The sequence below is a fragment of the Drosophila eugracilis genome, unplaced genomic scaffold (assembly GCF_018153835.1).
Source record: "Drosophila eugracilis isolate 14026-0451.02 unplaced genomic scaffold, ASM1815383v1 contig_367, whole genome shotgun sequence".
Taxonomy (NCBI): Eukaryota; Metazoa; Arthropoda; class Insecta; order Diptera; family Drosophilidae; genus Drosophila; species Drosophila eugracilis.
This window is the reverse complement of record NW_024573224.1, coordinates 1,819,919-1,830,985: the sequence shown is the minus strand read 5'-3', so window position 1 is coordinate 1,830,985 and position 11,067 is coordinate 1,819,919. Positions and strand designations below refer to the sequence as shown.

General features: G+C 44.0%; 3 protein-coding genes across 3 annotated transcripts; 2 read left to right on the top strand and 1 right to left on the bottom strand.

The window, feature by feature from the left end:
* The first annotated feature begins 2,251 nt into the window (after positions 1-2,251).
* On the top strand, positions 2,252-3,575 carry LOC108116389 (thiamin pyrophosphokinase 1). Its single transcript, XM_017228251.2, has 3 exons — positions 2,252-2,618; positions 2,680-3,204; positions 3,267-3,575. The coding sequence occupies exons 1-3, from the start codon at positions 2,255-2,257 to the stop codon at positions 3,413-3,415; spliced, it is 1,038 nt and encodes a 345-aa protein (XP_017083740.1). The 5' UTR covers positions 2,252-2,254; the 3' UTR covers positions 3,416-3,575.
* A 13-nt stretch (positions 3,576-3,588) lies between these two features.
* On the bottom strand, positions 3,589-8,709 carry LOC108116386 (Bloom syndrome protein homolog). The gene is made up of 4 exons (XM_017228244.2): positions 8,484-8,709; positions 5,924-8,433; positions 5,048-5,870; positions 3,589-4,985 (listed from the first exon to the last, which is right to left on the bottom strand). The coding sequence occupies exons 1-4, from the start codon at positions 8,575-8,577 to the stop codon at positions 3,760-3,762; spliced, it is 4,653 nt and encodes a 1,550-aa protein (XP_017083733.2). The 5' UTR covers positions 8,578-8,709; the 3' UTR covers positions 3,589-3,759.
* Positions 8,710-8,917: 208 nt separating this feature from the next.
* Positions 8,918-11,018, top strand: LOC108116388 (WD repeat-containing protein 55 homolog). The gene is made up of 2 exons (XM_017228250.2): positions 8,918-9,062; positions 9,140-11,018. Exons 1-2 carry the CDS (start codon positions 9,055-9,057, stop codon positions 10,620-10,622), a joined length of 1,491 nt encoding a protein of 496 aa, XP_017083739.1. The 5' UTR covers positions 8,918-9,054; the 3' UTR covers positions 10,623-11,018.
* Positions 11,019-11,067: the final 49 nt, after the last annotated feature.

Genomic DNA, 11,067 nt, shown 5'->3' with positions numbered 1-11,067 from the left:
CGAATGCAGGCGACAGGCGGTGGAGACATTGATGAATTTCCTGTCGCATCCTTGGCGCTCCGGCTGTCTGCCAGGTTGGTCTTATGCTCGAGGACCCGGGCACCGGCTGGCGGCGTCAAATAAACCTCCGACTCCGCCAAACAGCAAAGCCAAGCCGTCGCCTATTGTGACTTAATAACTTCTACTCACGTCATCAAGGTGCATTGAACCGTGAAGTGCGGAAGAAATGGTGATGGGCCACAGGATAACCCCTGCAAAAAAAAAAAATGGGTGGATACTGCGTTGCATATGAGTGCAGTTGTATCTGAATTAACTGCGCAAAGATACACACTCGTTGGCATCTAGCTTTTAATATTGCAACTATAAAAACCATATAACCATATATATGTGACACATATTTTCGAGCTGCAAGCAATTAGTTTCAGTTGGATGGGAAAGCAAGCTGGCCAGGTAAATAGAGCACGAACTTTGCCAGCTCAGTCATTAAGAATTTAATAGTTGTTATCTTTAAATCCAGCCAAGTCTTAAATTCTTAAATGTACTCGTATACCTTGACGCACGCGAACATAAATCTCTGCCTCAGAACATTTTCGCGCAACATGTTGCACTTGATGTGTGCAGCGCAGTGTCCCAGAAAATGCAAACGTAAATCTTTTGGACCTTTGCTGTTTGCCTTGCCCACAATGCGAAAGTGTTAAGCCGAATATGTGATACTTTGGACCACGACTAAGTCGGCGAATTCAATCACAATCTTAACCACCCTTCGTAAGGGTATTAAAGTCACATGGCAAACGCAAGTAATTCGTTTGAAAAGTCGTATAAAGGCGAACGAATACGCCAAAGGCATGCGTGTACAAGTGTAATTTTATTTATTTATGGCTGCTATGGGAGGAGCAACTTCTTCTACGATTCCGCGTCGCATCTTAAATTTCTTTTAACTTTTACCGTGTTTTGAGGGTGTTTCATTGAAAATGAAAATATACAAAAGAATAAAACTAATGTCAATGCTATTTTTAATGCATTAATTATAATAAATCCCTTAATACAATAATTCGCCTTTACTTTTTGTTGGTTATTCTCGTATTATACTAACGTCAGGTTTATTTCCTAAAGATGTCTCTGGTTAATACAGCATAGCTTTAAAAGTTAGCAACGGGACAGGAATAAAATGGTTGGACTTAACAATGCGATTTGGACAATGCATTTCAGACGTGGCATGTAAAGCCGTTCAAATTCACCCCTTCGCAACTGGGAGCCTTACAATGGGCGTTCATGGAACATCGCCCACTGTCAATCTGAATCCAGAAACGGGGTCTGACCCAAAGGCCATGGTCAGGGGTCCTGGCGAGGATGTGCTCATGGTCTGGCCACAGGATCCGTATAAATGCCTTTATTTGTGTAGGTCAAACAAAATGAACTGTAACAATATTGATACAGCTGGCATCGGAGGTTCGAGCACAAAAGTATTGTGGTGCGACAGCGACTTTCCCCTCTCCCCCGATAAGTCTGGTTGCCAGTTGGTCCTGGCCAGCTTTTTGTTTCCGCTGTTCATCAAACCAGCGAGCGGCTTCATTAACCTAAGCCACAAAAGTTTACCGAAGGATTAACTTGTCTATTGAATGAAAAATAAGTATTTGGTCGAGTCTGCATGCTCCAGCATGTGGGCATTAAAATTAAATGTATGTTCGCTGCGGTCGAAATAATTGGCTTACATAGCTTGCCACTAATCACAGGAAATCTCGTTATTTGCGTTCGAAATCAGGTTTGTTTTTAGAATTTGTTTATAAATTAGCAAATATTATTTAAACACTTTAATTGACGGAAAAGTAAACTAAAAATACATACAGGCTGCGTGATAGGGTTACTTGCTATGCATTCTAAAAAGTATACAAAATTAAATATTTAAGTATATAGACAAACATTATATTTTTTTTATATTATTTACAAAAATGTTTAAATAATTAGTTATGGTTATGGTACCAATTTTCCAACCAAAAATATTTATTTTATTTTTCTAGTTGGTAACAAAAAAATAGAAAACTGGAAGCAATATTTTAGAGTATTAGTTTAATATTATATTTTTTCTTATCACTAAAATTATTTAAAACTTCCGCCACATCGCAAAGCTTTGTCCATCTCTAACAGACTGCCAAAGTCCGAATGGTGTGACCAGAGTCAAACTTCTAACGTTTAAAAATTCAAAAAGTAGGTTATCCCATTGACGAACTGTCTAGGCGTAATCTTTCAAGTTTATATGAATTTAGTTCAACTCTACGGCACGGGCTGCCGCATAATGACACCGCCGAGCGGTCCCGGGGCCGCTTTGAATTGGATGCGCCGCACCGGCCACCGATTCGGTTCCATCCGAATCACACGAGTTGGCAGGTCGGCGCACCCGCACACAACCCACCCTACCACCCACCGCTTCCTCTGTACGAAAACAACAATCGGATTCCGACAGCAAATGGACCACACAATACCGCCCAAAGAGTTCAAGTGGACGCCGGGCAACCTGATCAATGAGAACTTCAAGTTGGGCGACAATGGTCATGTTTGCGTGGTGCTCAACCGCCAGATCCAAGTGCCGCCGCACGTGGTGAAGCTTCTGTGGAAGAACGGTAAGTTTGAAGGTGTTATAAAACCAATCACAGCCAACTTAGAGTTTTCGATCTTCTCCAGCTGCCGTGCGCTGCGCCGTCGATGGAGGCTCCAACCACTGGCGCGACTTTGTGGTAGGTCAAGCAATGTCAAAGAGAACCAACGGGGGCATGGCAATCACACAACTTGAGCCACTTGATGTGATAACGGGTGACTTTGACTCAATCACCGAAGATACGGTGGATTTCTTTAAGACCACACCGAAAGTCCACACACCAGATCAGGATGCCACGGATTTCACAAAGGCCATTGCTGTGCTTCAGCCTGTAATGACGCAACGTAAAATCCGCGATGTGGTGGTATTCCATGACAATTCAGGCAGGCTGGACCAGATCATGGCCAACCTTAACACGCTGTACAAATCACAGAAAGACAACTGCAATGTCTTTCTTCTGAGCGGGGATTCAGTAACGTGGCTGCTGCGGCCGGGCAAACACACGATACAAGTGCCCGTCGATCTGGTCACCAGCCAACGGTGGTGCTCCCTGATGCCCGTGGGATCGGCGGCGCACAATGTTACCACCACGGGCCTAAAGTGGAACTTATGTATGTAGACAAAGTCAACGAAATTTATAACTTGTAACCAATTTCTATATTTCTATCCCCAGATCACGCACAAATGGAGTTTGGTGGGATGGTAAGCACGTCGAATACCTACTCCACTGAGTTTGTTCAAGTGGAGACGGACGCCAACCTAATCTGGTCCATGGGTGCCTATGACTTCGAGGAGAAGATACGACAAACCGCTAAGACATGAGAAGCTATTGCAGAATGCTATGTACTTAAGTAAGGATTAGGTTACAATGTACAGTGTTTATGACCAATGCTGCATCCGGTTGTTTTTGTGAGGAGCAAATATTATAGTGCTGTTATTGTTTAACAAAATGAAAGTTTATGTAAAAATTTATAGTGACAAATAACTGGTTATGATTGGATTGAGCAAAGTGGTTTTACTAAAGTAATTATGCATTGTTACATTTTATTCTTAACGGAAAATACGCAGCTATTGCTCATCCAAAAAACAAATGTTTTAAACAAATTAATTTTAAAAATATATTTTACCTTATTTTGTTTCTGATAACGTTTGAAGACAATCGAACGTTATTTTGATCCTGGCATTGGCATTAGATCAAATCCGAAGCTGTTTCCTGTTTTCTTAGATTTCCAGCCAGATGATGAAGATGCTGTGCTCTCAGCTCGCTTACCGCCTCGACCCCTTGTTGATGTGGTCTTTCTAGCTGCCGCTGGCGATGTATTGGCCTTGTACCTTTTGCTGGCTCCTGCCTTATACATTTTTTTCCTCTTTCCCGCTCTGAAGGAATTGAAACCGCTGGTAGCGCTTGTGTTGCCACCGCCTTGCGATGCACGTGCACTGTCCCAATCAACACTTTCGTTGTTCCATCCGGAGGTACTGGGCTTCTGCTTGGCGGCTGCCTGTTCCTCCTCCTCGTCCAGAACGGCCTGCATCAACAGCTTCTCCGAGGCATAGTTGCTAGTAATCTCAAGCAGCTTAGAGCCATATTTGTCGTAGTTCGCCTTTGTCACGTGCGGAATGCTGCACATGTCCTTCTCAGTGAGGGGAAGTGTTTCGGCCATGCTCTTTAGGGCCTGAATGTTCATAATACTGGCCATAGTAACATTCCGCTGGCTGGCAATCGTACGGCACAGATCCAGAAGATCCGTGTAGCAGCGCTCGTGAATTTCCCGCAAGCCAGACTTGCCATCACCACTACTGCTCGCTGCAGTATCAGATACAGTGGCAACAGATGCCTTGGTATCCTTGGCATTTTTGGTCACAGCAAAATCGAAATTAGGCGTACCCTCCATCAGTTTACTGATATTATTACCCAGATACAAATAGGCCTGTGGGAAGTCGTTCGTGAATATCAAATCCTCCCTTAGATAGCCGTCAATGACCATTTTGCGCAACAGACGGTGTACATCGTTCTTATCCCAGTCCTTTAAGGCTCCATGATGGGGTGTTTTGTGATGGTTAAAATCCATGATCTTCTTGATCTTTGAACCCTTAAGAACGTCAGCTATATGCAAAAGTGTGAATCGAGATCTGCCACTGCACAGATCCTTCACAGCACGTGCCGCTTTACGGGCATGCTCTAATGCGTCGACCGCTCGATAGGCTCGCTTGTTGATGCAGTTGTCGCAGGCGGTTTGCTTGTTCTCTAAACACTGCTCGCTGGTAAAGTGCTCCCCGAAATAGTCCAACTGCTGGGCACGTCGGCAATCTGTGAGATTTTCGCAGTATCCAACGATGCGGTATAAATTGTCAATATGTATCTTCTTCACATTATATTGCAACGCTCTGTCGGCTGAAATGATAATTCAAAAATTATTAAGTAATAAATCCATAGATACTAATATAATGACTTACCATCCAGCATTTTCTTTATCCTAAGCATGTCCGAATAGTTGTAGTACAAAATGCAATCAGCAACTTCTCCATCACGCCCGGCTCGTCCTGCCTCCTGGTAGTAACCCTCAATGGACTTTGGCAGTGAATAGTGCAAAACGAACCGCACATCCGGCTTGTCAATGCCCATGCCGAACGCAATGGTAGCACAGATTACCCGGATCTTTCCTGTCAACCAATCCTTTTGCCGACTCTCTCTGTCGTTATCCGTTAGACCCGCATGGTAAGCTACCGCACTGACACCATTCTTACACATTTTTTTGGCCGTCTCCTCGCACTCCTTGCGCGACAGGCAGTAGATTATGCCGCTGTAGTGTGTCGGTTTGGTACGGATATAACTACTAATTTCATCCAACGTCGAGGCACCTTTTTTGGGCAGTACCCTGTACCGCAGGTTGCTGCGATTGAAACTGGACAGGAACCACTTACAGTTCTTTAAATTCAACTGCGCCAGAATATCTAGTCGAACGCGGGGCGTGGCTGTGGCTGTTAGCGCAATGGTTGGGACGTTGGGGAAACGCTTCTTCAGGACTCCGAGTTTTTTGTAGTCTGGTCTAAAGTCATGACCCCACTGGGACACACAATGCGCCTCATCGATAACGAATCGACTTATGTAATTGTTCGAATTCAGGTTGTCTAGCGTGTCTTGAAAACGAGTTGAGCTACTGATCTTCTCGGGCGTAACGTATAGCAGTTTGACCATAGGTGGTTGAGATTCCAAATCCCTGAAGATTGCCATTACATCGGCCATTTTTTGCTCCCCACTCAGACTTTTTGCACAGATCTGCAAAGAATAATTTATTTATACTTATAGAGTGAAAACATAAAAATACTCACATCCAAAGAAGACAGTTTATTGATTTGATCAAAGATTAGCGACTTCAGCGGACTGACAACAATGGTAACACCCTCAGTCAGAATAGCAGGGAGTTGATAGCACAACGACTTTCCTCCTCCCGTTGGCATCAGGACGAAGCAGTCATTGCCCAAAAGAGTGGCATTGATCACCTGCAGCTGATTAGGACGGAAGCTCTTTAGACCGAAACTGTAGCTCAGGCCATGCATGAGGCGGGTAGAGTGCTCAAACTTTAGACCATCGAACTCTCCCGTAATGCCGTCGTTGTGTACATTTGAATGGAAATTCCCAGAAAGCTTTTGAGAATCTGTAGCACTAGACAGTTTGGCAGGAACAACGCTTTTACTGGTACTTGGGCCTGCACTTAAGCCACTGTTATTAGCTGCAGCCTGGGAATGCATTTGCTCAAACATAGCCTCATCGTATTCAGGAAAACCATCGTCATCTATGGTAATATTGGCAGACGTCTGCTTTGGTTTCTCCTTTACCTTAACAGCTTCGAAATCCTTGTAGCCATAGCCATTGAACTCTGACCTGCGACCCTGCATCTGCTGGTGTTCGTTCTCAATATCAGCCAAAAGACCCTCTAAGTCATCATCGTCATCTCCCACCTCAGTGACTGTGGTTTGCTGCGTAAGCCCGTTCATTTGCTCCTCCTCTAGGTTGTCGTCCATCATCATGCTCTGAGCCAAATAGTCGTCTGGCTCCTCACAAAGATCATGAATGAGTTCCTCGCGCTTTCGCAATAAATGCGGATCGGTTTGCTTGCTGGATGGGGAGAAATCATCTGGCTCCCCGCAAAGGTCTTGAAGGAGCTGCTGACGTTTGGGCATTGGAGGCGGATTGCTTGATTTGCTAGGTGGCGAGAAATCATCCGGCTCCCCGCAAAGGTCTTGAAGGAGCTGCTGACGTTTTAGCATGGAGGGTGGATTATTTGATTTGCTAGATGGCGAGAAATCATCCGGCTCCCCACAAAGGTCGTGAAGAAGGTGCTGACGTTTTGGGATTGGAGGTGGATTGTTTGATTTGCTAGGTGGCGAGAAATCGTCCGGCGCCCCGCAAAAATCTTGTAGGAATTGCTGGCGCTTGTATGTCGGAGGGGGGCTGTCAGTCATACTGGGTGGCGGGTAATCATCTGGCTCTCCGCAAAGGTCATGTAATAACTGTTGACGATTTGGGATTTTTTCTTCTTTGCTTTCTGTGAGCTTATTCATGGGCAATGCACGGAGACTGCTTTCTGGCGGGGCTTTTGGTTTGCTAGTTGAGCTTGTTGCTGTTAGCCGACCCTGCTCCGCCCGCATCTCCATTTCCTCCCGCTCCAGCGCATCCTGCTCAGCCTTAAGTTTGCTTTCATTCCTATCAAGAGTGTTCTGGAGAAGCTGCGTCCTTGCCTTGAATTTTTGTCGCATTACCTTAAGCTTGATAAATGTATTTGGCTGAAAGCCGGCAATTTCATTGAAGTGCATTGCAGGTATCTGGTCAATCAGAGAGCAATACTTTTCCATAAGCTCGACATAAGTGGTACGAAAGAATCCCAGGGAGATCTTCAGTGCCTCAGCGCCCTGCTTGTTGGGATCGATGCTAAAATTGTCATTCTGGGCCAAATCTTTTAGATAATCAGCCAGAGAATTGTCAAACGCCACACTTAGTCTGGGCTTTACTGGAGCTGCTAATGGAGTAGAGCTAGCGTTATTGCCATCTTGCGCGATAGGAACCGACTTTGTTGGGATGGCATTTTCTTTTGCCGAACCCAGTTTATAGCCTGACTGACAGTCAATTTTGTCTGGAGAATCTTCGAAAAGATTAGTATTACTGCCTATTTTTTTAAATGCGTTTAAGGCACGGCGTGATTCGATTTGAGCTGAATAGTTTGGTTTTTTTTCAGCCACTTCTTTCTTCTCAGGGGATTCCTCAATAACGATTTCGTCCAGAGAAGACTTTCTTCCCTTTTTATTGGCAGGCTGTTGAGGTGGCGGAGAATCAGGCAGCGTAAGTAATGGATGCCTTCCTCCATTCTGTTTAATTGGGGAGTCCTCAAATGAATACTTTTGCTGAGGGGAGTCCGTGAGCTTCTCATTCTGTGATAGTTTTTTAGGATGATCAACAAATGAACTTAATTCCGATTTTATTACTGGCTTTGAATCTGGAGAATCTGACAATGAAAATACTGCGTTTTTCCTCTGAATCCGTGACGGTCTCTTTTTTAAGTCCCTAAATGTCTCATTTTCCGGAGGTGATTCAGACAAGCCCCGGTACGATTGACTACTCTCACTTTGTGGCAGTTTTGTAGGCGAATCTTTGTCCGCTGATTTAAAAGTTGTGTGCTTTTTGAACTTAGCGGACTCGGAATTCTTGATGGATTGGCTAAACTTTTTTGAAGAATCAGTATCCTTGCTGGATTGACTGGATCTCTGCGTAGATTCCTCATCGGATGACGAGTCGAGAAAGATGGGATTGTAAACAGCAGTGGGCTTGCTCCTGACATTTGCCACTAAAATAGAAGAATTAGTTTCTCTAATTTATTTGAAATACTCCAAATACCTTTTCTATTAGGAGGACTTTGAGTATTACTATTCAGGCCAATGAAACTGCTGAGTGTGAGCTGTTTCCTAGGCGCACTGGGTTTCTTGGACATGACGACTTGCGATTCGTTTAGCTGCCAGCGCTTTACTTCGCATTAAATTAGTTAATAACTTAATAAACAAAACAATTTTAATATAGTTTCAGGCTAAAAAAAACCCGCGCAATAATGCCAATGAAAACAATACGAAGTAGTGTGACCGTGGATCAACCACAAAATTATATCACAGATACCTACAAATTTAATAGAAATATGTCAAATCCTTTTGAAAGGTTATCTAAATACAACAACTCAGGAAATTACATTTAATAAGAAAACAAATAATAATAATTTCTATATTGCAAATTGTAAAAGAGTTTTGAATCTGTGAAATAAGCTGAAAAAAACTAGCTAGAAAACTCCCAGATCGCCAACTCCCGAGAACAGCTGTATAGCGACATGCTTTCTGCTTCCTCTTGTTTCCGTGGTATCCAAACAATTTTTCTAACGTGGTAAATAAAAGCGCATATTCCCATAGTTCGGACAATAATTATGCATACGTGAGTATTTCATCTTGGAGTACAATGGTATCTAACCAGAACCCCGATATCGTTCTGATCTGAATTGCGTTTCGCAGGCATAACAACTTTAAGACCCCCTCTGACGAAGACGAACTGGATGATCTGGATGAAGATATGGTGGTGGGAGTCATTGCGGAAATTGAACAGGAGGTTCTGAACGAATCAGACAGTGACAACGATGAATATGACCTTGTGGACATGGGTGCTCCGGTACCAGGGAACGATGACAGCAGTTACGATGGCAACGAGAGTATCAGCAGCGACGGCAGCTTCGATCCGAACGCTGAAGATTCTGACTCGGATGACTCGATGCAGGAGGACGCGACCAGTGGAGCTGCCGGAGGAGCCACGAGTGCAAAAAGGCGGAAGGATGACGATGGGCCATCTGGCACCAACAGGGAATCAGAAACCACTTTCGATTTGGACGAGGAAGACGAAACAGACGAAACTGTTCGTGCCATTATAGCGGCCATAAAGAAACCACGCAGTGCCCCACCAGAGATCAAACTTGAGGATTTTATTACGGACATCTGCTTCCATCCGGATCGCGACATAATCGCCCTGGCTACAATAATCGGAGACGTGCATCTGTACGAGTATGACAACGAGGCAAACAAATTGCTGCGCACCATTGAAGTTCATTCCAAGGCCTGTCGCGATGTAGAGTTCACCGAGGATGGGCGCTTCCTGCTCACCTGCTCCAAAGACAAATGTGTAATGGTGACCGACATGGAGACGGAGAAGCTAAAGAAACTGTACGAGACCGCTCACGACGATGCTATCAACACCCTGCACGTTCTTAATGAAAACCTCTTCGCCACGGGCGATGATGCAGGCACAGTCAAGCTGTGGGATCTCCGCACGAAGAACTCAATATTTGAGCTCAAGGAGCTGGATGATCAGATCACCCAGCTGATAACCAACGATCAGAGCAAGCTACTCCTGGCCACTAGTGCCGATGGCTACCTGACTACATTTAACATATCTGCGCGAAAGATGTACGTGCAATCGGAGCCGTACGAGGAGGAGCTAAGCTGCATGGGCATCTATCGTGGCGACTCCAAACTAGTGGTGGGCACCTCCAAGGGACGTCTTTATACCTACAACTGGGGCCAATTCGGATACCACTGTGACATGTATCCGGGCATAAAGAGCCCCATTAGCCTAATGATTCCCATCACGGACAGGATTGCCTGTGTGGCCGGGGAGGATGGAAACATCCGTGCTTGTCACATCGCTCCGTATCGTAATCTCGGCGTGGTGGGACAACACAATATGCCCATCGAATCACTGGACGTGAACAACAATGGTGAGCTTCTTGCCTCCTCTTCACACAACAACGACGTGCGGTTCTGGAATGTAAAATATTTCGAGGACTTTGGAGATATCAAGTACAACGACAAGCACAATGCTTATAAAGAGAAGCGTCACAATTTGCCCTCCTCTAAATGCACCAACGCATCAGACTTTTTTGCCGACTTGACCAAAGAGGATGCTGATGATGATGACCCAGGCGCTGGACCCAGTAATACAGCTTAGAATGGAATGCCAGATTAAGGAGAACTTTTACCTGTTTACATAATTTTAAAGAAATAAATTATAATCTAATGTTTTAGATTTAAAGTAATTTTGTTCTTTAAAATTTATGTAATTGTGTATTCACAGATTATTTCTTAGTAATTAGATAAACAAAATTTTTTAGAAATATGTTTACAAAATACTGCTTTTCGTCAGTACGAATGTTTTCAAATTGGCCCATCCAGATATGAAACTACAGTGTGACTTAATCGAGCTCTTTTAAAATCATTAATGACCCATATTAAGCATACACGAATGATTCACACAAAGCAGCATGTTTAAATTTCCCAATTAACTAATATAAATAATAAAGTCGTAAAATAGAACTGATCAAAGAATCATCCCAATAAGAAGATATATTTTTACATGTTTTTATATTGGGGGATTATTAAAATCGCTGAAAAAA

Bases quoted from the DNA above. Each gene is read 5' to 3' on its own strand.
- LOC108116386 (XM_017228244.2), bottom strand. From the start codon at position 8,577: ATGTCCAAGAAACCCAGTGCGCCTAGGAAACAGCTCACACTCAGCAGT. The intron at 8,434-8,483 runs GTATTTGGAGTA...CTTCTATTTTAG, and splicing joins AAGTCCTCCTAATAGAAAAG to TGGCAAATGTCAGGAGCAAG. The intron at 5,871-5,923 runs GTGAGTATTTTT...TATTCTTTGCAG, and splicing joins ATAAACTGTCTTCTTTGGAT to ATCTGTGCAAAAAGTCTGAG.
- LOC108116389 (XM_017228251.2), top strand. From the start codon at position 2,255: ATGAATTTAGTTCAACTCTACGGCACGGGCTGCCGCATAATGACACCG. The intron at 2,619-2,679 runs GTAAGTTTGAAG...GATCTTCTCCAG, and splicing joins GAAGCTTCTGTGGAAGAACG to CTGCCGTGCGCTGCGCCGTC. The intron at 3,205-3,266 runs GTATGTAGACAA...TTCTATCCCCAG, and splicing joins GGGCCTAAAGTGGAACTTAT to ATCACGCACAAATGGAGTTT.